The following is a 23,856-nucleotide window of genomic DNA, read 5'->3' on the forward strand; positions in this document are numbered from 1 at the left end:
ATGAACAGGGACTTGGAAGTAGACGGCTTTGAGGCCTATGGACCTCAGCCATCCTCCTCCTTCAAGGTCGCTAGGACCGACTTCGGAGTGTCCGTCTTGAAGCCGGTGGGAGTGTCAGCGGCTACCTCCAATGCTTGGATGGGACTGACCAGGACGATGGCACGCCTGGCTCTATGACGGATGGAGCCGCCTGGAGCGGAGGGAGCCATCATGGGTGTGTCAGTGGCCACCTCCAATGCTTGGATCATGGGTCTACCCCCTCCCGGGAAATCCGTGGGGTGTGAGTACTCTGGCCTACCAGCGGTTGAACATGAATCCTGCATGGAGCAGTCGTGGTACCGGGTATGGAAGCCATGCTGCCGGGCCGATCCAGCGGCTACCTCCGCTGGAAGGATGGAGCTCCTGCGGATGTCCATGGAGCCACGGGCTTCCCCGTGCTGGCTGGTTGGTTCCTCCGTTCAGGGCTGGCCATCGAAGGACCGGAGGCTGGGACAAGGCGGCCAGTCCGAAGAGGCGACTCTCTCCGCTGGGCGGGAGAAGTCGGAACCTTTGCGGGCTTATGCCTGTCGGAACGGGGGCCTCTGTCCTGGGTCCACAGCGCTCGTGCCGAGCTAGGTGGCCTTCGGAGGTCAGGACTCGACTGCCAGACCGAAGGGCCGACTCTCTCCGCTAGGCGGATGGAGCCGGACTCTTCGCGGACTTACGCCTGTCGACTGGCATCACCGTCGGAACGGGGGCCTCCGTCCTAGGTCCACTGCGCTCGTGCCGAGCTAGGTGGCCTTTGGAGGGCTTATGCCGGTTCACGTCGAAGGGCGGGCATCCCCGTCGTAACGAACGAACCTTCTCTACCGTCCGCAGAACCTACGGCCTGATCCCGAGGAGCCGGGTCACAGGGCACTCCCCACCGGGCGATTCGGTTCTGGAATACCAGGCACTCCCTTGCGGAGGTACCGGTCTTCCCCGGCGGGAGCCTCCGCACCAGGTTCGAGGGTCAGAACTGGCATCGCCGTGCCGGCGAGGACTACCGTTCGCGTATTCTCTCTGGGGGGACGAGGACGCGGATCCCCGTGGGCTGCCCCGACGGAGGGAACCGTTCCTTTAAGTCCGAGGGCCGAACCAGCTGTGCTGATTCGGCCAGGGTGCGAGGGTCATGTCTGCGTCTGGAGGATGGCCTTCGTGGCGAGAAATCCCTGGACTGCCGGTCCGGGGAACGCTGCAATTCAGACTTGGGAGGCTCCTTCTCGGCGACGTCCTCGGCTGCAGAAGTGACTGAAAAATACGCCAAAGAGACTGGAGAAGCATTAGGGACATTTTTCCCCCACATGGGGTCATCAGAGGAGACGTGGCCTGCTTGCACCAGGACTCCGTCTCCCAATACACTCCCGAAAGTAGTTCTCGGTAAGTATGTTAGGAAAAATAAAAATTACTTAAAATTTTTTATTTGTTCCAACCCGAATACTTACCTCGAACTACTTTCTTAGGAGTTACCTTCCCCACAACGGACCTACCTTGTCTCCTACTCTGGGTAGGGGAGGGTGGTAGGGAAGCTCTGTCAGACGAGACGCCCGGCGAAGCAAGGGGGGAAGGGGCGCTAGTCTTCTTAGGCGACCTCTTCGTCGCCTACTTCTTCTTGGTGCTATACCGCACCCACTCAAACTCCTGGGGAAGAGCAATGGGCACTTCCCCACAACTGACTTACCTCGTCCCCTACTCTGGGTAGGGGAAGATGGCTGTATAAAGAAGCTCCAATCGACGAGGCATCGGGAGAAGTAAGCGGCGAGGAGAGGCTCGTCTTCCTATGAGACCTCTTGGATGCATTCTTCCTCTTGGTGCCGAAGCGCACCCACTGCACTACGTTCCAGGACTAGCACTCCGGACACGTGGCTGTAGGAGAACATAAGCTGCCCCTACACGACGAACACAGAGGATAAGGGGAGGAAGGATGATTTATTGTTAAATTGTTCTCTTCAGCTATTAATTCCTATTTCATTTCCTCACTGTTATTGAAGCCCCTGGCCTAAAGCATCTTGCTTTTCCAAAAAGGGCTGAAGCTAGGATAGTAGTAATAATAATAATAATAATAAGTCCACGTGGGGACCTCGAAAGACACAAAAAGGGGGGTCGGGGACACAGGGTCGCACTGGGTAAGAGAGAGCGCCGAGATGTTATCACGGCGCGACCAGAGAACTTACTGGAGATCGAGACCTGAGCAAGCATGCTCTCTGACCTGGGGGATAGCCTCAGGGCATGTTTCACCCACCTGAGGTTACCCCTCATAGAAAACGGAACTAGGGGTAAACTACACAAAACTCTGGTCGGTTGGGAGGAGAGGAGATCCCAGATACTCCTAAGAAAGTAGTTTGAGGTAAGTATTCGTGTTGGAACAAATTTTGGGGGGAAGCTGACATCAAACAAATGAAACAAAAAAAGACAGACTAATACATACAACTACTAATAAGTAATAGCGAAATGTCAAAACTGGATGAATTGGAACTGTTGCCAACTCGTAAAGAGGCAAGGCCGTATGTTCAATCCGAGAGGATGTGTCTTGTGCCGGGGGGTTAAGATATATGAACATTATGTGTCACATAAACGATATGTGCAATATATAATAAAAAATAACTGAAAAATGTGGGATTCTGACTTGCATTAGGGCGATATAAAAATGAAGGCTTCAGGTCCATCTGCCTTCATCCACTTTACATAATCTTCTAGCGCAGAGAATAACTGGTGCCATTGATAAAAACAGGTACATAAGAGTGTAAGATTAAATTATTAGTTGCGCTGCAACAATAGGGCCTGAGGAGAAAGTGCCCAGAGACCTGCGAGTACAATCTCTCTAAGGTAATGGTCCGTAAAAATGGTTTGTCTCTTTCATACACCAGCTTTGAGGACCTGAGTTACAGATCAGTTTTTTTTATAGAACTTCAAAGGTCCAAACTTACAGCAAACGTTTTTTGTGTTGAATACGCTGACATAAGTTTTTTTATAGTATATTGTGAATGCGGATGTCTAGATCGTAGAGAGAGTAAGGGATATGTCCTCTTAACGTAACAACCAGGAGAGTAGTGAAGTGCATCATGCACTGTGGTTGATTAGCAATTGTAATGTGATGCAATCAAATTCCTTTTTCTTTCGAATGTCTGATCGTAGGAAACGAGACTAAGAATAACCCACATAATTGACTCAGAAGAAGTTTGCATCTTTTTAGAATTGTTTTAACCCTATGGTGACCTCGGCCCTGACAAAATGACTGTCAGGCTCATGACTTCTGGCCAGGGAGAAATGACGTCCTGCGTCGCCCTATTTACGTCGACGTTTTGTAACGTAACTTATAAATGAATAAAGATACAAAGAAACAGGAAATTACATTGGAAAGCTGAATAAATCTTCTATGCAGCCACACGAACAGATGATGTACCAAGAGCATCATTGGACCCTCAAGGTTTAATTTTCAAATTTGCAGATTACAGCAAAGCTGTTGAAACACAATTAGAGGAATATGTTGTCTTAAAACCATTGCTGTTCACACAGCATGCACACTTCTCAAAGACAAAAGAAGAGAATAAAAACAACTTGTTTTTTTTATCATGTTTCTTTGCAGTTTAACCCTTTTACCCCCAAAAGGACGTACTGGTACGTTTCACTAAACTCATCCCTTTACCCCCATGGACGTACCGGTACGTCCTTGCAAAAAACTGCTGTTTACATTTTTTTTTGCATATTTTTGATAATTTTTCGAGAAACTTCAGGCATTTTCCAAGAGAATGAGACCAACCTGACCTCTTTATGGCAAAAATTAAGGCTGTTAGAACAATTTAAAAAAAATATATACAGTACTGCAAGACGTGCTTGGAAAAAAAATAACCCCTAGGGGTTAAGGGTTGGAAAGTTTCAAATTGCCTGGGGGTAAAAGGGTTAAACGGACAGCCAAAATAATTCTGATTAACATATCACAATTGCAAGTAACTCAAATTGATAATCTCCTCGCGTTGCCACACTTACGGAATGGGCCCACCCGGCGTGTTCGCCAAACACTCCCCTGAAGTGGTCCCCGATCTCCTTGTAAACTCTGTCGGTCACAGACTTGTTGGCCGACAGGTGCGGCAGATAATCTCTGGCGGCGATCTGGAACACGTGCGTGTCCACTGGGATGGCCCCGAGGTGTCCCATGGACATCAGGCAGATGCAATCAGCTATCTGAAGGGGAGGAGAAAGGCTTTAGTCTTCATTGCTTCAATTAGTCTATATCTGAACTTTTCTATTTTCGAGTGATCTTTGTTATGGCTATCATCATTATTACAAGCGAAGGTACAGCCCTAGGGAAAAATTTTTATTAAAATTACAGGTAATTACATAACTAATAAGTATTCTTATAGTTTATTTCGGAAGAAGAAAGGTTAGTTAACCCTTTTACCCCCAGGCTATTTGGAAATTTCCAACCCTTAACCCCCAGGGGGTTATTTTTTTTTTCAAGCACATTTTGCAGCATATTTTTTTCAAATTGCTCTAATAGGCTTAATTTTTGTCCTAGAGAGGTCAGGCTGGTCTCATTCTTTTGGAAAATGCCTGAAGTTTCTCAAAAAATTATCAAAAAATTGCAAAAAAAAATTTAAATAGCATTTTTTCGCAAGGACATACCGGTACGTCCATGGGGGTAAAGGGATGAGTTTTGTGAAACGTACCAGTACATCCTTTGGGGGTAAAAGGGTTAAGAAATAATAAACATGATAAGCAATCTAAACATATTCTGGTCTCGTCCTAACGAGACATTCCTATTTCTCTATGAATACAATCAAAATTGGTTCTCAAGATGAACATAATTAGCTCAAATCATCCTGCATCATCTCGTCAGTAGACGTGACATCTGCCTACAAATGTACCAACAGTTCATGTAGCTGTTTCTACATAATAAAATTATTTGTATTAATTTGTATTTCCCTTTACAATCACTTAATTTTAATATCATTGATTACACAGGTGATTCATTTTTGTAAGTTCTCAAAATGGAGGTTCTTCTGAAGGGAACTTAGTCAACAGCGGGTGAAAACAATCAAACAATTTTGAAACGAAAGAAAAACGAGCTTATCGACCCTAAATAAGGCATCAGCGATGGACTTACTTTGGCTCCGATGCCGCAAAGACTGGAAAGCTGTGCGTGGCACTCGGGGTAAGGAAGCTTCTTCAGAGAATACAACCAGGCTTCCCCGCCCTTTGCCGCTATCATCTCAGCCGACTTCTGGATGTACTTCGCTCTGAAAGGGAAAAGTGGGCATTACAAAACACCTACGAGAAATCTTTTTAATCAATTTTCATGTTTCATAGATACTAAATGTTATGAAAACAGGTTTCTCAGATTAAAATGATTCTTGATTAGATTTCAAGAATCATTTGAGACATCACCTTGGAGCTAAGAGCATACCGCTCGTTTGCGACAACGGCGTCATAACTCAAAAATAGCTATTTTTCAGGAGAGCCATTTTAATCAATTAAAACACTCTCATATTAATGTATGTCGTTAGGACATTTAGCGCCTCTAGCAATGAATTTTTTAGCTACAATTATGAAACTTTTGCCAAAAAAATCAGCATTTGAAGATGAATATGTCTATATGGATAACTCAAAAATAAATTTTTTTGAGTTATGACCTTGTTATTGCAAGCGAGCGATATGGTTTCTGAGGTCCTAAAATAGCCTTAAAAATAAACTATATCTATCCCAGTTGAAAAATAGCTAAAGCAATTGCAAAATGCTATTCACGGTACGTCTCAAAATTAACAGAATATATATCATTATTTTTCTTTTGAAGATTTTGTGTAACGATCTTTACTACCACCATTCCCTGAGGTTTCATGAGGATACAACACTTCCTGTGTTTGCAATGATTCTGGTGTTAATAGCTTTACCAAGAGAGATTAATAAACTGTCAGGGGATTTCAGTGGAAAGTAGAATTGGAGAATGAGTCCCATATAACGATACATCCTAATTGGGAGGACCTAACGAGAGAGAGAGAGAGAGAGAGAGAGAGAGAGAGAGAGAGAGAGAGAGAGAGAGAGAGAGAGAGAGAGAGAGAGAGAGAGAGAGAGAGAGAGAGAGAACATGTGGCTTTGAGAGTACATGAGCCAGCTTATGGTGACGTGTGGAGTAGGACTCAAAATTTCCTTGAATGAGAGAGAGAGAGAGAGGAGAGAGAGAGAGAGAGAGAGGAGAGAGAGAGAGAGAGAGAGAGAGAGAGAGAGAGAGAGAGAGAGAGAGACCAAAAATTGCTTTCTTTTCGACATTGCGAAAATCTATAAAAAGAATTCTATTTTCGTTCCTTTTAATAAATAGAATTGAGTTTATACAGCGGTGTGTGGCAATAAGAAAGCTTTGGTATGATAAAGCTTATTTGGAGAGATGGATATAGATGGATGAAGAACAAGCAATAGAACATGTGTGTTGGTGATAAGTATCGGGGAAAGACTGAAAGATAGAGTGTTGAAGTAATGTTGGAGACAATAATAAGATTGTTGGATATTATGTTGTATATTATTGGAGTGTTGGAAGATTGGAAGACACTGAATGTTGGAAATAGATTGTTGGGGAAACAGAAACTCTGAGAAATAGTTTGAGGGACAGTGTTGGAGAAAGACTCATTGGCACACTGTTCGAGATGAGGAGGAAGATTTTGTTGTATGAAGATTGATAGAGATCGAGTGTTGGTGAAAGATAGATGGAGACTTCCCTTAATCTGTGGAGAAGCAAAGTGTACGATAAGAACCTCAGGTGAATATCTTAGTTTCATCATCAAAATTCTGATTATTTCAATGTCTTTCACCCGAGGTTCATATGGCTGACTCCCACACACTAATGGAGGAGGGATAATGAAAAAGAGAGCTAGTTATTCTAATATTCTGACCCAATATATACTACACTCACTGTTCATACTGTACACCAGTTAGCCGATGCCCACCTTCTATAATTACAACATTCAGGGTACACACAGGCACACTTTTATATGTGTTTCCTCATTTCCTTTCCTCACTGAGGTATTTTCCCTGATGAAGCCACTATAGGGCTTATACTATCCTGCTCTTCCAACAATAACACGCGGATCCACATTGGAAAAAATCGAATTTAAACGACTCTAATTACTAAATTTTTCTTTTCCTATAAATAAACAGCTTGATACTACTGTTAGAAACATGAACATTAATATTATCAAAATTTTTATTACCAGCTAAGCTACAACCCTAGTTGGAAAAGCAGGATGCTTTAAGCCCTATTAAGGGATCCAACATGGAAAACAGTCTCTTCGTCACACAATAAAAACAAAATACAGAAGGTCCTGTTACAAACATTCGCGGATACAAACTCAAATCAAACTGTAATCAGAAATTTCAGATATTGCATCAAAGTTCATAATGAAATGTGATAAAACAATATTGTAAAATTTAACGCAGTAAGTAAGACAACATTTGCAATATGAAACGCGACTATTTGTTGACAGTTGAAAATCTAACATTTGATTTACAAACTTCTTAGAACCTATACAGTTTTGCAATTTGTTCACGACTTCCTGTACGTCACACGGTAACATACTGATGTAAATACTGTCTTCTTTTTACAAAGCAATAGCAGACCGAACACGGTTAAAAATAAAAAGTGTCGCTACCTAGAAATCCCAAACAGACAAATATAATACTCAACTTGGACGCAGGGATCTCTGAAACGTCGGACATCTTCCAAAAAAAACACAAAGCACACGAGAAAAACAAAACGCGTCTGACCAAACGCAAGTGTTGAGGAGGAACGAGGATGGGGGGTGGGGAGATGTAGGGGTAGAGAGAGGGTATGTTGATGAAGGAGATGTCTGGTGAGGGATCTATGGGCATGGTTCAATCACGCCCCAGAAAAAAATAATCTCGAGGAGAAAATTAAAAGAATAATGGTCGTCAAAGCCAGCTTCTATATATGATGAAACACGAGTCAGGTGCAAGATGAAAGGAAGATGGGTGACAGATTGGTTTAAACCTAAAAGTGTTGGAAATTTTCACCTTAATTTTACCAGTGACATATTTTCTGCACAGTCAGTTCCACAGGTTACAAGTCTGGTATTTACAGTCAGTATCTCATGTATCGCATCTCAATGGTCTGGGATGCCACCCTATAAGCTACCACCCCGGGACCAAAAGAATATAGCCTTCGTTCCACACTCCTCTTACCTGTATCCAAAGCCGTTGTTCCGAAGCGTGGCCTCTACTCCGGGGGCTGCCAGGGCGGACACGCTTGGAAAGGCGTGCCAGACTGTGCCGTCGACCTCGGCTAGGGGAGGGCCGTAAAGGGTACACAACTTTTCGACTAGCATCGTTATCCTGCAAAAGAGATGCAAATTAGGGTTAAGGAGTTACAGGAGATTTCATGATTTAATTAAAGGAAATTACAGAAACAAATATTATCAATAATTTTAGGTAGAAAATTAAGCTGATAAATAAGTAAATATTATTATTATTCTTATTATTACTTACTAAGCTACAACCCTAGTTGAAAAGGGAGGTCACTATAAGCCCAAGGGCTCCAACAGGGAATATAACCCTATGAGGAAAGGAAATAAGATAATAACTATACGAGAAGTAATGAATAATTAATATCTTAAGATTAGTAACAATGTTAAACTAGATCTGTTTTAAAGGTTTAAAGGCTACTCATGAATGGCAGAGGCAAGGGACAGTGACATTGCCCTATCAAGCAGGACAAAGCCCTAGAGACTGACCACATATACATATGATCAGCGCCCAAGCACCCTCTCTGCCCAAGCTAGGACCAAGAATGGGCAGGCAATGGCTGCTGATGACTCAGCAGATAGACCTAAAGGCTTCTCCAAACTCCCCATCCTTAGCTCACAAGGATGGTGAGGTTTCAGCGACCAAAGTAACTAAAGAGTTTGAGCGGGACTCGATCCCCAGTCTGGTGTTTACCAGTCAGGGACATTACCACATCGGTCACCACAACCCTGCCATATAAAAACTACGGAGAGAGACTCATGTCAGCCTCTTCAACATAAAAAACTTCCCTTTTGAAGTTCCAATAATTCAACTGTCTGATTAGGACGACCATTCCACAATCTGGTCATAGCTGGAATAAAACGACTAGAATATTGTGTAGTAATGAACCATATGGAGAAATCAAGGCTTAGAACTGCATACCTAGTTTTCTGAGTAAGCAAATTGTATAGGTCTCTTCAATATCTAAGAGAAATGGAGTTTTTATGATAAAACAAAGTTTTATGAATACTTACCTGGCAGTTATGTATATATAGCTGAGTCTCCGACTGCGGCAGAATTTAATCGAAAATCGCGGCAACCGCCTTGTGGTGGTTGTGTGGTTAGATGGTTAACAACCCTTACAGGGTGGTACTTGGAATCACTCCCGTTTTCTGTTCCTCAGATTATCTTTGCCCGACCTGTCTCCTGAGGGGAGGTGGGTGGGCTTTAAAATATATATATAACTGCCAGGTAAGTATTCATAAAACTTTGTTTTATCATAAAAACTCCATTTTTATGAATAGTACTTACCTGGCAGTTATATATATATATAGCTGATTCACACATTTGGAGGAGGGAAACAGACAGAAAAACATAGTTGGGGAAACAACAAAAGAGTTGTAGGAGAACAAACACCTTGATTCCTTACCTGCTAAGGTAGCTGACTTCAAAGGTAGCTGACTTCAAAGGTAACTGCCTCTAGAGTCGCTTTCCCTTAGGAGTGTTCAGCCAGGAGTAGACCTGCTACGCTGCAACAACTCAATCGAGTCTGTCAAAGGGGTAGGACCAATAACTTGACTAGACTTCAGAAAACTACCTTCCCTTATAAAAAACCTGCAACCTTACTAAAGCTAACCACCTAACCTTGCAGAAATAGATATAAACTATCTATCTGGACTGAGGGAACCGTACCACAAGACGAGGACCTCAGACAACCATAAAAAACACAAACCCATATACAAGTACATAAACTAAGGTTGAGTGGGGGTAGTAACTCCTTTGCCTAATACAGAAGCCGCAGCTACGTATGGGCCCAAGGTATAACACTTGTCATAGTCCACTCTTACCTCTCTGAGGTAATGAGAAGCGAAGACAGAGTTGCTCCACCAGAACGTTGCGTCCATGACCTGCCTAACTGACATATTTTTCCGGTATGCCAGTGAGGCAGCAATGGCTCTTACTTCGTGAGCCCGTACTTTTAACAGGGCGAAGTTTTCTTCCTCACAATAGAGGTGGGCTTCCCTAATAGTTTCCCTCAGGAAAAAGGACAAAGCATTCTTTGACAGGGGTTTTTGAGGATCCTTCACTGAACACCATAAGGAGTTGGAAGCACCCCTCACGTTCTTAGTGTGGGCCAAATAAGCCTTGAGAGCCCTAACCGGGCAGAGGAGACTTTCCTGTTCCTGACCTACTAGATTCGTGAGGTTAGGGACTTCAAAAGTCCTAGGCCAGGGTTTCGAAGGGTTCTCATTCTTGGCGAGAAAGTCGAACCTCAAGGCACAAACCGCTCCATTTTGGGTGAAGCCTACACGCTTCTCGATTGCCTGGACCTTGCTGATCCTCCTGGCAGTCGCTAGAGTCAAAAGGAAGAGGGTTTTCTTAGTCACATCTCGCAGAGAGGCTTGCGAGATAGGCTCAAACTTCTTGGAGCACAAAAACTTAAACACCACATCCAGGTTCCAAGAAGGGGGTCTTAACTGCACCTGCTTCGTTGTCTCAAAAGACCTAATGAGGTCCTGCAAGTCCTTATTCTGAGATAACTCTAAGCCTCTATGCCTAAAGACAGTTTAGAGCATGCTCCTGTATCCTTTAATGGTAGATACAGTCAGCTTAGCATCCTGCCTGAGGTACAAAAGAAAGTCTGCAATCTGGCTTAGCGAGGTAGAGGACGAGGAAACCTTGTGTCTCCTGCACCAAGCTCTAAAGGTCTCCCACTTTGATTGGTAAACTCTTTGTGAAGAGATCCTCCTTGCTCTGGCAATAGCTTTCGCCGCTTGTGCCGAAAAGCCTCGAGATCTAACGAGCTTCTCGACAGTCTGAAGGCAGTCAGATTGAGAGCGAGGGGGTTTTGATGAAATCTCTCGAAGTGGGGTTGTCTGAGAAGATCTGGACTTGCCGGGAGTCTTCTTGGAAAGTCCATCAGCAACCCTACCACTTCGGTGAACCATTCCCTCGCAGGCCAGAATGGAGCCACTAGGATCATTCGTCTCGAATCGAGGAGAGCGAATTTCCTGACAACCAGATTGATGATCTTGAACGGGGGAAAGGCATACATGTCCAGCCCCGTCCAATCCATCAAGAAGGCGTCCACTGCAACAGCTTCTTCCTCGTCCGGGACTAGGGAGCAGTAGTTGGGGATCCTCTTGTTTAGACTGGAGGCAAAAAGGTCTATTACAGGTCTGCCCCACAACTTCCAGAGGCTCCGACAGACATGTGGGTTGAGAGTCCACTCTGTAGGAAGGACTTGTCCCCTCCTGCTGAGCATGTCTGCCCTGAAGTTTCTCTGCCCTTGAACAAACCTTGTCAACAGCTGAATCTCGTTCTCGTTCGCCCAAAGGAGAAGCTCTCTCGCAGTTGTGAACAGAGAGAGGGAGTGAGTTCCCCCTTGCTTCCTTATGTACGCGAGAGCTGTGGTGTTGTCGGAATTGATCTCCACAGTCTTTCCTGACACCGAGGTTTTGAAGGCCTTTAGCCCTAACAAAATGGCCATCAATTCCTTCCTGTTGATATGCCAACTGATCTGACTCCCTTCCCAAATACCTGAGACCTCTTTGTTCCCTAGTGTTGCTCTCCAGCCTGACTCGGGCGCGTCTGAGAATAACACTAGGTCGGGGTTCTTCTTGAACAAGGAGATCCCTTTTCCCAACAGAGCTGGGTCCAGCCACCACATCAAAAGATCCTTGATCTTTGTCGGAATGGGAAAAGAAAGTGTCCTCCTGGATCTTTCTGTTCCAAACCTTTGCGAGGAAGTGTTGCAGAAGCCTTAGGTGCAGTCTCCCCAACGGGACAAACTGCTCCATGGAGGATAGAGTTCCCAGCAGACTCATCCACTCCTTCGCTGAGCATTCCTGCTTCCTCAAAAAATCTTTGACTTTGTCCAGGCACCTTGTCTGCCTCTCCTGGGAGGGAGAAGCCTGAAAAAGAACTGAATTCAGAACTATCCCCAAATAGAGAATAGTCTGATTCGGCTCGGTCTGATACTTCCCCCAGTTGACGATGAGTCCCAGGTCCTGAGTCGTAGTATACGTCTTCATTAGGTCCTCCAGACATTTTTCTTTCGACTGTGACCAGATCAGCCAGTCATCTAGATAGAAGGAGACCCTTATCCCCTCCTGGTGTAACCAGCCTGCCACATTCGCCATAAGTCTGGTGAAAACTTGGGGAGCTGTGCTGAGACCGAAGCAAAGTGCCCTGAACTGGAAGCACTTGCCCTGGAACACAAATCTCAGATATCTCCTCAAAGACGGATGAATGGGGACGTGAAAATAAGCGTCCTGCAGGTCGAGAGAAACCATCCAGTCGCCTGGACGAACTGCAGCCAGCACTGACTGAGTCGTCTCCATGAAGAACTTTGTTTTCTCCACGAAGGCGTTCAGAGAGCTGACATCTAGGACTGGTCTCCATCCACCCGAGTTCTTGGAAACCAGAAACAGGCGATTGTAAAAGCCTGGGGAGGCGAGGTCTTGAACCGGCTCTATTGCTCCCTTGACCAACATCTGGTCGACTAGCTCCAGAAGAGCCTCTCGTTTCCCCGCGTTGGTGTACTGAGCCACTAAGGCTAGGGGAGTGTCTGAGAGAGGTGGTTTCTTTAAAAAGGGGATCTTGTAACCTTCCTTGACGACTGAGAGGGACCAGGTGTCCGCCCCTCTCCTTTCCCAAGACTGCCAAAAACGAGACAGTCTTGCCCCTACTGGTGTCTGGAGGACTTCCATCTCATTTTTTGGACCGGGGCCTAAACGCACCTCTGCTGGTCCTTGGCCCTGACTCTTGTCTTCTCCCCCTAAACCAAAAGGGCTGTTGAAACTTCTTCTCTTCCTTCTTCAGAGGAGCAGGAGCAACAGGTAAGGTCTTCCTAGCAGACCGAGACAAAAGGTCCTGAGTAGCCTTCTGTGCCAGAGAAAGGGAGATATCTTTGATCAGAGCTTCTGGAAAAAGATGACGTGAAAAAGGGGCGTAAAGCAGCTCCGACTTCTGGGCAACAGTCACAGATCTAGAGGTGAAGGAGCACAAAAGGGCCCTCTTCTTTAAGACCCCTGCTGAGAAAAGGGAAGCCAATTCATTCGCTCCATCCCTTAGAGCTTTGTCCATGCAGGACATGATACTCGTCAGGTCCTTCGTGTCCTCCAGGAGTTCAGACTTCCTGGCCAGAGTCCCGAGAGACCAGTCCAGGAAGCTGAAAACCTCGAAAACCCTGAAAATTCCCTTGACGAGGTGATCAAGCTCCGACATGGACCACATCACCTTGGCAGAGTTTAAAGCATGCCTTCTTGCCGAGTCCACAAGAGCCGAGAAGTCACCTTGGGAGGAGGCAGGCACTCCTAACCCCAAAGGTTCCCCTGTCTCATACCACATACCAGCCTTGGAAGCGAGCCGAGACGGTGGAAAAGAAAAGGAGGTCTTGACAGCTTGTCTCCATTCCTTCATCCAATCATCCACCTTAACGAGAGCTTTCCTGGCCGAAATTGAAAGTTTCATTTTGATGAAGGCCGAAGACTTAGTAGCTTTCTTCCTGGTAAATTGAGACTGAGGAGAACGAGGGGCCGAAGGTTGAAATTCCTCCCCATAAAGTTCCAAAAGAGAGCGAGAAAGAACCTTATAATCACTAGAAGTCGGCAGGTTTTTCTTCCTCTTCCGAAATATCTTCGAGGTCCTGCTCAAGGATAACATACTGAAGAGTTGGGCTGCCAGCAGTCTGGCACCGAGAGCTGTTTGAATCCTGGCGCCGAGCGCCGCTAACATCCAGTCGGCGAGAAGCGGTTTCGTCACAATGACGAGAAGCGGTATCGTCACGATGATGAGAAGCAGTATCGTCACGATGACGAGAAACGGAATCGTCCTGAAGATGCAGGCTGCCTTCGCCTTGAAAATGCAGACTGCATTCATCCTGTTTCTTAAGAAACGAGGCGGTAACGTCCTGGCATTTCGAAAGAGAAACGGAATCGTCACGGCGCCGAGAACGAGAGGCAGTATCGTCCTGGTGCCGAGAGGGGGGAAGGAAAATCCTGGCAGCGTGCCGATGAAGAGGGTGTGCGTTGTCGTACGGCCGATGAAGTGCGCAGAGGTTTCTTGGGAGAGATACTAAGATCTCTCTTAGAAGATCTCTTAACAGGCAAAGAGACGTCCTTACGTCTGACGGACTGAGAAGGGTGGCTGGAAGCTTGAACTAACGATGAAAGTTGTTCCTGCATAACAACCATGAAAGCTTTAGCAACCTCCGCTGGTTCTCGCGGTGCCGAAGACGGCAGTTGTCGTACAGCTTGACTGGCAGAAGAAGCAGGGAGTTTAGCAGGATTAACTGGGCTAAGGACTCTCTGTTTCGCCCTCTTAACAGGAACAACATCGAAATCGTCTTCCGAAGGATCAGGATCTCGGCTACTCGAACCGGGAGAGGGAGAGCGAGACTGCACATCCCGATTCCACCCTCTCTTCATTGGTCTTGATTCGTAACGCCAATTACGTCTGGGAGAACGATCAGGCGAAGACACAATCGTATCCGACACGCCTTTTCTACGGCGGTCAAGAGCAGCCTGGGAGATCGCAACAGGACTGTCTGAGGCGACGACTGACCGAGGATAAGCACCTCTCACCCCCTTTCAGCTTTCAACGTACCTTCTCCCTTGGTCCTGGGAGCTTGGTAGAGGTCTAGACCTAGGGGTATGACAGATTCGATCAGTCGCCACCTCCACTGCACTTTCACAAGCACTAATTTCACTTACACCCTTACCTTTAAAGGCCTCCAATTGTGCTTTAATGGCCTCTAATTCAGCAGCTAATTTAGCATACCCAGGGTCATCCGTAGGCACAGATCCTGTAGAAGGGGCAGGAGTTACTTCATTCGGGGAAGGAATAACTTCCAAAGGGGTTACAAGCAAAGGGTCAATAGATAAATCTAAGCTAGGCTCACTCGCAGACTTTGACTTTGATTTAGCTCTTCTAACTCTATCAACCTCTAGTTTGCGCACATAGCGCTTCATAGCTAACCAATTATCATCATTTAAAACCTCGCATTTCTTACACCTATTATCTAGAGCACATTCAAACCCCCTGCAACCCATACAGATAGTGTGAGGGTCAACCGACACAATCGGCAACCTCACCTTGCAAATATCATTCACACAAATACGAAAATGAATTTTCTCACTCATGATAAGAAAGGAAAAAAGACAAAAAACAAAAAACAAACACGATTGCCAAATCCCAACACAGTGTACTTCACCAAAAACGAAGTCCAAAAAGGCGATGAAGGGAAAGCGATCCGAAAAAACTCTAAATGGCGGACCAACGATGTTGTCAATCCGGCCAGCAGAAAAAATCTGAGGAACAGAAAACGGGAATGATTTCAAGTACCACCCTGTAAGGGTTGTTAACCATCTAACCACACAACCACCATAAGGCGGTTGCTGCGATTTTCGATTAAATTCTGCCGCAGTCGGAGACTCAGCTATATATATATATAACTGCCAGGTAGGCTAAGTACTATTCATAAAATTATTAATTTAAAGATTCCATTACCTTCTACAAGTAACAGGAATAATCACCTTTTTATATTATTGTTGGACGAGCATATGAAAAAGAAGACATTCTCGACGGGATCCTGGTTTAGCATACGCACGCCCGGGAAGCTGGGACACACACGGCCGCAAAGTTGGTGTCAGCCTTTTACCAGAGGGCGTACATCTCCTCCAGACAGAAGTCCAGTTGAAAGTAGTCCCTCAGGAGTCTCTGGCATTTTGTCTCGCTGATCACACCGGACTGGTAATCAGAGTTACCGTTAACTTTGCTTCTTTCGGTCTTTTGTCTCTTCGCTTTCGGCGCTGGCTCTTCGCCGTCGCGCAGCGGAAGCTCCGGTGCATCGTGGGTCTGATAGAGGATGCCGGTGTCATCTTGGCAGAGTCCAAACGTGGTTTCCAATGATGCCGTGTCATTTCCCAGAGACGGCTTCCCTCCATCTGAAACGCCAAATGTTGTGTAAAGTATTGACATTTTCATCAATTTATGACACCAGAAATGACACTACAGTACTGTATTATTAAAACTGCCTCTTCTCATTCATCACCATCAAACCTCACACTTATTTATTCATTACTGTTTTCCAGAGAGTTGCAAAACCTCTTAGACACTATAAACCCCAAAAAGGAACCCCACATCTTTGCTAACACTGTATATAGTCATTCCTTCTTCCTAATAAAATCATACATTTTAAAAAGTACAAAATATGTGGCAGTATGTTAAGTGGCAGTACTTTTGCTTTACATTTCTTAACCATTGAAGAATATAAAAAAAATGTATAAGACATTATTGCTCATAATCAAAACATCAAAGAGATGGCAGTCTATCAAATAGATCTCAACTGTCTCGCAGAGTTACCTCAAATAAAATTCCCAGGTTTTAAAAGTAATTTATATTTTCCCTAACTATATAAACCACCGTTCTTCAATAGGAGACTTATTATCCTTAGGAGGGAGGAATTCCCTCTGATTAAACCGGACGGTTTACTTTCCCGGGAAATGCCAAAGCACTTTGGTCCTGTGGAGGAGCGGAAGTGACGGCTCCTGCCTATCAACCTCCCAACGACTTGGACGTGAAGATGAGGAAGATGATGGGATAAGCCACTACCAGGGACTGTCAGACGATCAGGGAAGAAACTACATCCGTGTGGATTATACGTTGTCTGAATGTGTTCGTAAGAGAACATGGGTTGCATACATCTTCCCATCCTCCCCAATCATACGGCCTAGCTGCATCTATCTTCCGGTCCAACAAACAACAGGCTGACTACTGTGCCCCAAAGGAAGAGGAGAAAACAAAGAAAATCCCAGTAAATGTTACATCTCATTCTGGACTTTCGGACGTTTCTCGTGTCGTGAAGGAGAAAGGTTTGCTACCTGAGCCCCTATCAATGGTTCGAGGATAAACGTACCCATAAACCTGTGGGTACTCCCGTAGGTGCTGGGCAGCGGAGGTCTTCAATTACTAACAGATCAATGTCTTCATGAAAACCACCTCTGACAGGATCTGATGATATTCAGTCTTTGTATGAGCGAATCCGGAGCAGTCCTGTCATCCCCTTGTGTCCGACTGTTGCAGCCAGAAAGAAGACACAGTTTCAGGGTATCTTTCCTAATCTGGCCAACCGCTAGTCGCCTCTTTTGAAGGGACGAGATGAAGAATATTGAAGTCGTGAACAACTGGACTCGGCGTCCTTGTTGCCACAAGCTCTTGAACCAAATTGACTTCTCACACAAGATAAGATATACCATTTCCTACTCGCTTCGCCAGGGCTACCACGGGCTCGAGCAGTTCCCTATAGATCTGAGAACTCGTGAAACACTACGTGCGGCTTGAATTCACACGGAGGTCGAGGTTACCTCAAGCGTCCTATCGCATCTCAAGTCTGAATCCAAGTTGGGGACTGAGTGGCAGATTTACCGCTGGAATCGGGGAGCTTCTCCCACGAAGGAATGAGACAAACAGCAGATCAGGGAACATTTCACGTGCCGTCGCTTGGGACCCATCAGGGTCCAATTAAATCCTGATGTTTTCAACCACCTGTCGAGAAATCGACGAACAGGGAAAAGAGGGTAGGAAAGACGCAAGCATCTAGGATCCCCAGTGATGTTGGAAGACATCTTCGAACTTTGCCGACAAGGAGAAATCAGAAAGTTTCTTGTTCAACTGCATGGGGTGCAGGTCGAGCGATGGCGAGTAACAAAGCCTTCCTGCAACGAGATGATGTACAGTACAGGTAACACAGAGGCTGTCAATTAAGCACATTTTCAATCAAACAGCGCAGAGCTCTATCGTATCTCCTACTCCCAATACTGCACCTCTTTGAGAAGGGTTTGTGACTGGGAACCCTTTGTAACTTTGATCAAGCACACATGCATTGTCTATCATTATCCATACCAAGTGTTCTATCAAACTCTTTGGAAAGATTCCAAGGCTTGTAGTGCTCTATGAAAGCATTCCTGGTAGGTTGAAAGGCAGCTGCAGTCCTTACGTATATCACATCCTCTAGATGGAAGGAAATTCAAGTTGACAACTCATCCCTACTATGAATCTACTGTGGACAGCAGCTTCTCAAAGGAGAGGAGGACTCGCAATGAGATTTGTCATAAGGCTACCAGGGTAGAAAATCCAGTATTCTTGATGCCACCCCACCTGAGGGTAAGAGGAACGCTGGTTGATACCCAGTAGAAGCTTCAGGAGCTGTTGGAGCAAAAACTTAGAAGGCGTCCGTGCAGTAGCTTTCTTGTCGACGTTGAGTCTCGCAACAGTTACATCGACTCTCTTGCTGCGATAATTTGCCAAGGAGTTTCCCTGTAGCTTTCGGATATTCCGTCTCCTAAAGAGTTTCTTCCGATACATCTCAATCCGCAGACCGAGACAGGAGGAAGTAAGTCTGTCTCGATGCTGAAGTGATTCCTCTGAAGGAGGGTAGAGACCCGTTAGTGGATGAATGCAGATATAAAGTGCTCAAGAGACTAACATGAACACTTAGAGTGGTAACCTCTTATCCCAAGGATGCAATGGAGAGAACCTCCTGTAAGAAAGAGAATGTATCCGTGAGGGTAAGAGTGTCCTCCAGGTCAATGGAAGCACACTTCATTCTTATGATGGACTGTATGCTGCTATCTGTACCTATCCTGAATGGCTTTAGGGGAATCATGCATAGAGGCCAATGACTGGTCTGCTTTTCTCGTCGACGAGAGTACAGTATTCCATCCGTATAAGTAGACAGTAGGAGTCTGTAAAAACCTTCTTGAAAGAGCTCCTACCTTTAGGGGGTGAATTTCAATTGGCCGATCACAGGCGATATCAGCAAGCAGGTTTGGAACATTGTTGGCGAGTCACTCAAAGTACCGACAGGAACGTCCCTGTTCACAGAAGGTACAGGAGGTCCCTGAATTCTGTGATGCTCTCTGCCTTTTCTTCTCTACCTGGAAAGACAGGTTGTAGGTGAAAGGATGGAGCAATGTCTGAACCTTTCCAGGGGAGAAGAAGAGCCTGGAAGAGAAGATTGAACTTCTATGTCACAGGAGACTTCTTCAGCGCACTCAAGGTACCATGGGGATCTTAGTATATTCATCCTTGAAGGGCCGAACCCAAAGCAGTAACTGATCGATGAGGCGACCTGTTTGCGCATTTTTTTACGAAATGATCTGGTTAGGAGGAGACACCTTCTTACTCAAGGCCCCCAACGACCAATCCAAAAAATGAAAAACTTCAAAAGCACGAAAGACTCCTTTTAAGTAGATGATCAAGCTCTGAAGAAGTCCACAAAATCTTGGAGCGTCTCATGGCTAGACGACGAGGAGAGTCTACCAGGCTTGAGAAGTCTCCCTGGGCAGAGGCAGGCACTCCCAAGACGAGAACTTCTCCCGTGTCATACCAGACGCTCGAACGAGAAGCTAGCTTAGAAGGAGGTAAAGCAAAGGATGACTTTCCCAGACTTCTCTTGGTTTCCAACCAGTCTCCCAGCAAGCGCATGGCCCTCTTAGAAGATCGAGAGAGCACTAACTTCGTATAAGAAGGGGTTGAGGAATAGTTACTCTCATCAGAAACCGGTAAATTTACAGAAAAACACAGGTCAACACTTCTAAGAGAAAAAAAATAACTTTATCTACAGTAAATGATGCGCTTTCGATGAATCTGACATTTATTTCTACCGCAAATAAGCCGTTCTACTGTCATGGTTGAATGGAAACAAATGAGAACTTGTGATTCTGCATGTGCGAAAACAAAACGTCATCATTAAACTCTTTTGAGATTTGTAAAATGGTACAGAACCTAAAAAGCTCACCTAACCTTACCTAATAGTTCCCAGGTCACAAGCCCTAGCCGGGGGAGCAAGGATTACTATACTATTCTATAATTTCACCCTAACCTAAATTGCCATACTTTAAGCTACAACATGAAAAAACAACTTTGTAATACAGTACCTTAAAAATCCCAAGAGTTTTCGGGAAGTTTCCCTTCAAAAACTTGAGCAGTAATGAGACTGTTCAAGTGAATATACTTTATTTTTATCAAACAACACAAACAGGTTAGTCTTAAGGGCTCGTGAATACAACTTTAAAGTATTTTGGGGTATATAATAGCGAGCAGATACTGACAATGTCGTGTTTATTACAACGCTTCGTCACGGTAACAGGAGGACTGACCCAGGCGGAGGATTGACCCATAATCTCTGGTAAAACTGACCCAGTGGTTTGGAGAACTGACCCACAATGTTTATTTATACTATAGCGCATTTAATATTAAAGTTATTTGATTAAATATAATAACATATGGATTCCATATAACACATATGTTGTAATAAAAACTTTTATGTCATTGGTAAATTTTATATATTTAAAACCTTGGATAGGGGTTGTGACCTGGGAAGGGGGTCCGGGGGCTTGGCACCTGGGAACTTCTAGGTTAGGTTAGGTGGGTTTGTTAGGTTCTGTACCCTTTTTAATTACATTTTCTTATCCTATAAACACAAAATATTTTATAAAAAAGTAAATAAAATATCAATGAAATAATAAACTTTTCCTTAATAAAATCATGTAATAATACCAAAGAATTAGCTTTAGAAAAGAAAAACATTGTGGGTCAGTCCTCCAAACCACTCCAGTTACCCTGACAGTGTGTGGCGTTTATTACAACGCTTCATCACTAACAAGACGGAATACAAATGCGAAGTCGATGACGTCAATAGATATAAAAAAGGTGAATCTTATGTTGAAATGACACTGCAAACATCAAGACGATGTTACCAGCAGTGGCAGAACTACTGGGAGAAGTGTGTGCAGTCTCAATACTTCGCAGTACTCTAAAAGTTTTATTCCAGCTGTGTCCAGGTTATGGAATGATCTTTCTAATCAGGTAGTTGAATCAGTAAAACTTCAAAAGTTCAAACTTGCAGTAAATGTTTTTAAGTTGAACAGGCTGACATAAGTCTCTCTTTATAGTTTATAAATGAAATATGCTTTAATGTTTCTGGGGTGTATGTACGATAGCAGCCACCTGTATGCCTAACTTAGAATACAGCAGTGTAAGGAGGGTAGCAGGGGGCGTTATCCCCCCCCCCCCCCCCCCCCCGTTAGGTAAGTAGGTAAGGACACAGCTTGTAGGTTAGGTTAGGGGGGAAAGTTTAGGTTAGTTGATGTCCATTTTTAATCAATGTGTGAGGAAATGGCCGCTGATATACAAAGGCTCCATGTCTCTAAAATATTTATTCTTAATTAATCATTACTTCTATCCAACATTCATTTCCTTATTTCCTTTCCTCATTGGGCTATTTTTCCCTATTGGGGTCTCTGGGTTAATAGCATACTGCTTTTCAAATTAGGGTTGTAGCTTAGCTGGTAATACTAATAATAGAATTTTTTCAATGTTACATTCACTATTAGAATATTTACGAGTATAATAAAAACATTGGCTTAGGGTACAGGGGTGTAACCCCATAGGTCAAGGCAGGTATTGGGGTGCCTCGAGGTAGTGCGATCCCTTCGACTTACTTTCGCCTCGAACAAATAGTCAGCAGATATAGAAAACGGGATTGCAAGATGAGTGGCGATATTGAACGTATTTACTAACCAAACTGGATATGCGCGAACCTATCGGTAACTTTAACCTTTGGCCTGCAGTAGGTTATTAAAGCTAAGTTATCCTGCAATAATGGTTAGTATAGGATGGTTAATCTGCAATAATGGTTAATATAGACTGGTTAGCCTGTAATAATGGTTAATCTGTAATAATGGTTAATATAGGCTGTTTAGCCTGCAATAATGGTTAATCTGCAATAATGGTTAATATAGACTGGTTAGCCTGCAATAATGGTTAATATAGGCTGGTTAGCCTGCAATAATGATTAATATAGGCTGGTTAGCCTGAAATAATGGTTAATATAGGCTGGTTAACCTGCAATAATGGTTAGTATAGGCTGGTTAGCCTGCAATAATGGTTAATATATGATGGTTAATCTGCAATAATGGTTAGTATAAGCTGGTTAGCCTGCAATAGTGGTTAATATAGGCTGGTTAGCCTGCAATAATGGTTAATATATGATGGTTAATCTGCAATAATGGTTAGTATAGGCTGATTAGCCTGCAATAATGATTAATATAGGCTGGTTAGCCTGCAATAATGGTTAATATAGGCTGGTTAATCTGCAATAGTGGTTAATATAGGCTGGTTAGCCTGCAATAATGGTTAGTATAAGCTGTTTAGCCTGCAATAATGGTTAACATAGGCTGGTTAGCCTGCAATAATGGTTAGTATAGGCTGGTTAGCCAGCAATAATGGTTTATATAGGATGGTTAGCCTGCAATAATGGTTAATATAGGCTGGTTAGCCTGCAATAATGGTTAATATAGGCTAGTTAGCCTGCATTAATGATTAATATAGGCTAGTTAGCCTGCAATAATGGTTAATATAGGCTGGTTAGCCTGCAATAATAGTCAATATAGGCTGGTTAGCCTGCAATAATGATTAATATAGGCTGGTTAGCCTGCAATAATGGTTAATATAGGATGGTTAATCTGCAATAATGGTATAGGCTGGTTAGCCTGCAATAATGATTAATATAGGCTGGTTAGCCTGCAATACTGGTCAATATAGGCTGGTTGGCCTGCAATAAAGGTTAGTATAGGCTGGTTAGCCTGCAGTAATGATTAATATAGGCTGGTTAGCCTGCAAGATGATTAGCAATTTCAGCCTACCTAGGGTACCGACCCCAGACTAACGTCTCCAGCTTAAGGTACACAGCTTATAGGCTAGAACTATAAATCAAGAATTTGCCATATAAATATTTACGTTAATTACAACACAATCTAATCGTGAATACAAATAGATATAAATAAATCAATGAATAAATAAGATTAAATATATTTCTCGTCTCGTATACCTGAAAGCCTGGCCACATTGAAGAGTGATATCCAACCGAAGCTCTTTCTTCGAACAGGGAAATTTGAAGAATCTTGCAGACATCATTAAGGGAAATTGTGTTAATTAAGGTTTTTAATCCATATCATTAACTGTTAATATAATAAACTGGGCAGGAATTAAACTGATAATAATATTGGGTTCGTCTCAAACACTTCTCCGAAACCCGCCATGCAGGGCTCTCCTCGGATGTTTAGGAAATTACCCCAGAAATTACCTCAAATTTAGAAAAAATACCTTAAATACTAAAAAGAAACTCATAAAACGCAAGATAATTATATAATTATTAACAAAAGCTCTCTCTATTTTGTGAAAAATGTTAAAGATAAATTTTAGATAAACATTGTTACTCTTTAATCAAAAGATTACCCAATGAAAAAAATTACCTGGAGAGCCATGAATCTAGAAATTTCCTTAAAATCAACCAAAATTACTCAATCTGAGGTAATTTACCTTGAAAATGAGAGCGCTGCCGGTAGGCGTCTCTGGCTGGTCAGTGAAAAATATGAAAAAGTAATGAATAATCAGTTTAATTATAATATATATACAATATAAAAGTAGTATATTATTCATACTATTTTTATAGGTTATCAAAAGTTAAATTTATACTTATTTACGGATATTTTAGTCATTTTATAACAGGAAAATGGGATAGCGAGCCAATAACTATGTCATTCG

General features: G+C 43.8%; 1 protein-coding gene across 3 annotated transcripts in view; it reads right to left on the reverse strand.

Moving 5' to 3' along the window:
- LOC137633962 (N-glycosylase/DNA lyase-like) overlaps positions 1-23,349 on the reverse strand; it is a 37,414-nt gene extending 14,065 nt beyond the window's left edge. For 2 of the 3 annotated variants that reach the window (XM_068366214.1, XM_068366215.1), the window contains exons 1-4: positions 23,141-23,349; positions 8,206-8,355; positions 5,119-5,255; positions 4,006-4,196 (exon numbers count right to left, since the gene is read on the reverse strand). In XM_068366214.1, coding sequence (XP_068222315.1) covers positions 4,006-4,196; positions 5,119-5,255; positions 8,206-8,355; positions 23,141-23,226 — 564 coding nt within the window. In that variant the 5' untranslated portion in view covers positions 23,227-23,349. Of the gene's footprint in view, positions 1-4,005; positions 4,201-5,118; positions 5,256-8,205; positions 8,356-23,140 lie in introns of all 3 variants that reach the window. The other variant, XM_068366213.1, reaches the window with a different exon arrangement.
- Positions 23,350-23,856: the final 507 nt, after the last annotated feature.

Source organism: Palaemon carinicauda, chromosome 43 (genome assembly GCF_036898095.1).
Source record: "Palaemon carinicauda isolate YSFRI2023 chromosome 43, ASM3689809v2, whole genome shotgun sequence".
Classification (NCBI taxonomy): domain Eukaryota; kingdom Metazoa; phylum Arthropoda; class Malacostraca; order Decapoda; family Palaemonidae; genus Palaemon; species Palaemon carinicauda.